At 42.8% G+C, this 3,148-nt stretch overlaps 1 gene segment (V, D, J or C); it reads right to left on the bottom strand.

Annotated features, from left to right (window-relative positions):
- Nucleotides 1-743: 743 nt before the first annotated feature.
- Nucleotides 744-1,228, bottom strand: LOC110314616. The segment is given in 2 exon segments: nucleotides 744-1,063; nucleotides 1,180-1,228. Coding segments are annotated over 2 exon segments (369 nt in total).
- Nucleotides 1,229-3,148: the final 1,920 nt, after the last annotated feature.

Raw genomic sequence — 3,148 nt, 5'->3', positions numbered from 1 at the left:
TGTAATTACACTTCTTCGTATACCAGAGACTGTATTATACCAGGAAACCTTTTTCCAAACTACGTCATGTGTAAATTGGTTGGGAATAGGCTATCTGTCACCAGACTCTCCAAGTCAGATCTAGCTTAATGAAGTCAATTTAGACTGAGTTTTCTTTCTCACCTCTTCACAGTTTGCTTATCTTCCTTGACACTGGCAGGATTCTATAGAACAGAAGAGTGGTTTAAAAATCCTCGAACTTGAGTACCAAAAGCTAGGAATTCTGTGGGTGTTGAGACTCAAACCCAGATCCTCTGGAAGAACAGCCAGTGTTCTTAATGAACTCCCCAGAGTTCTTTCTCAGGTATAAATTCTATAAATAGATAAAAATTTTCTTGCCTAAATAGCTCTACCATGGAAAGTGTGTGTGTGTGTGTGTGTGTGTGTGTGTTGACAGCCCTGCAGAATAAATCCTAGCTGTTTCATAACTGCTACTCAGGAACAGTGTTTTTGATTGTTTCTTTGTTGTTGTTCATTTTGTTTTGTTTTCTAAGATATAAGAAGCATTCCCTTGTTTGGATACTAGGCCTTGAGAAAAGGACAGAGATGGGTGACATAGACAAGTTTCTCTGATCCCTGGATGAAAACATCACGTTGGCATTTAGACCCTGGCAAAGAGAAGCACTCTCAGCAGCTCAGCAGCTGCAGAGGTCATGAGGAGCAGTTGGAGCAGCCTGTGCTCTCACTTCTGCTTCCTGGGTGGTTTATGTCATGGCTTGAATCACTGTGGGAGGAAACTCATAATATTGTTGACAGAAATAAGTTGCAGCATCTCCAGGCTGCATGCTGTTGATCTTCATTGAATACTGTGTCCCAGATCCACTGCCACTGAACCTTGATGGGACACCATCTACCAAGCTGTTTGCACCATAGATCAGGAGCTGAGGAGATTTCCCTTGTTTCTGTTGATACCATGCTAAATTGTTGTAAATGTCCTTACTGGCTTGACATGAGATGGTGACAGTTTCTCCCACAGATGCAGCTAGAGCTGGAGACTGCGTCATCTGGATGTCACATCTGGCATCTATAATTGAAAATTTGAGAACAAACCCCGACATGATTGATTCTGTTGCAAGAGCATTTTCACTGAGACCAAGGACTACACCCAGCTGAATAAATTTCCAGTGCTGTCTTCCTTACCTGTAAGCCACAGCAACAGCAGCCCCAGGACCTGTGTGGGCACACTCATGTCTGTGTGTGATCAGTGTGAGACTGACTCCAGCACAGAGTGTGACTGGACTATAAAGAAAAGAAGCCCCCATGTCAGTGGGCTGTGCTTTGGGTACATGCAAATCAGCAAGGGGTAAGTTCAGCTGTAGGACTCATCAGGTCAGCAACTCATTACAGACCTGTGGTTCTCTCATGTCTCCGATTGAGACACAGAACAGATTTATTTGTAGGGAATGTGCTTCTCTTTAAACAACAAACAACTGCACAAGTGTATGAGTTGTACATTATTTTGATATCATGTTCCATGTAGAGTTTACTTACGTTTTCCTCCATGGCAGCTGTTTCAGATATGGTACAATTTTACACAGAACAGAAATTGTCCCTTTCAAATATTGCTAGAAATGTTATTGCAGCCTTGCAGCTTCTTCTGTTTTTTCCCCCTTGTTTGTTTGTGAGACTAAATTATAATTACAGCATTTTCACCTTCCCTCTCCTTCCAATTTCCTCCAAATACACATCTCTGTTCTTCACATTTATGCCCTCCTTTTCCATTAATCGTTTTTGTGTACACTTATATATTCATACAGAGAGAGAGAGAGAGAGAGAGAGAGAGAGAGAGAGAGAGAGAGAGAGAGAGAGAGGAGAGAGAGTTTCCTAAATCTATCTTGTTGAGTCTATGTAATATTATTGTATTACGTTTTCAGAACTAACCTTTTCACTGTGGACATTCAATTGCTGTGGTCTTCCCTAGAAAGAGGCATCTCTCCTGCTGCCAGTCTTACCCAATTCTCTATAGTATTTTTTGTAGATGTAAAGCCTCATGGTCTTTTGCCCATCCTGCTTGTCATGTTCATTGGTGTCTTCCTTTTTCAACTAATATCTGAATAGTAATATTGTTGAAACTTTATAGGTATGGCTTCTGTTGTTACTAGGAGACACAATCTCACAGCAAACTCCCTGACCCTCTGGCTCTTTCAATCTTTCCACTTCCTTTTCCTAAGTGTTCCCCTAACCTTTGGTATGGGAGCCTTTTGTAGATGTATCTGTTTTTCTTTTTCTTTCTTTTTTTTCTGTTTTATTCCTTTATTTTTACACTCCAGATTTTATCCCCTCTGCCCAGTCCACCCTCTGACTGTTCCATATCCCATACCTCCTCCTCAACCCCTGTCTCCATGAGGATGTCCCTACCTCTGACCCCTCACCCAACCAGAGCTCTAAGTTCCCTAGGGTATCCAATCTCTTGAGAGTTAGGTGCATCTTCTCTGACCAGACCCAGCAATCCTATGCTGTATATGTGTTAGGGGTCTCATATCAGCTGGCATATGCTGCCTGGTTGGTGGCCCAGTGTTTGAGAGATCTCAGGGCTCCAGAGTAATTGAGACTTCAGGTCCTCCTACAGGAATGTCAGCCTGCTCATCTTCTCCCAGTCTTTCCCTAATTCAACCACAGGGGTCAGCAGCTTCTGTTCATTGGTTGAATGCAAATATAAGATGTCACGATAGGTCCCTTTTTGTGAGTGCTCCCTAGCCTCAGTAACAGTCTCAGCCCTTGGAACTTCCCCTTGAGCTGGATCCCACTTTGGGCCTGTAACTGGACCTTCTTTTCCTCAGGTTTCTCCCATATCCATCCCTGCAGTTCATCCAGGCAAGAACAAATATGTGTCAGTGTTTTCACTGTGGAATAGCAATCCCCTCCCTCACTTGAAGCCCTATTTTCCTGCTGGAGATGGGCTCTATAAATACCCTCTCCCTACTATTGGGAATTTCATCTTTCACCTCCCACGTCTCTGGTGCATTCTGGACAGTCCCCAAAACCTCCTACCTCACGAGGTTGCCTGTTTCCATTCTTTCTGTTGACTCTCTGATACCTTTATTTCTTCTCTACCAATTTGTATCCCCTCAATCTCTTTTTGTTGTCTTTTTGTTTGTTTGTTTGTTTG

Source organism: Mus pahari, unplaced genomic scaffold, assembly GCF_900095145.1.
Source record: "Mus pahari unplaced genomic scaffold, PAHARI_EIJ_v1.1 scaffold_8542_1, whole genome shotgun sequence".
In the NCBI taxonomy this organism is placed as follows: Eukaryota; Metazoa; Chordata; class Mammalia; order Rodentia; family Muridae; genus Mus; species Mus pahari.
Note: the sequence above shows the minus strand (reverse complement) of the source record. Positions and strands in the feature narration are given on the sequence as shown.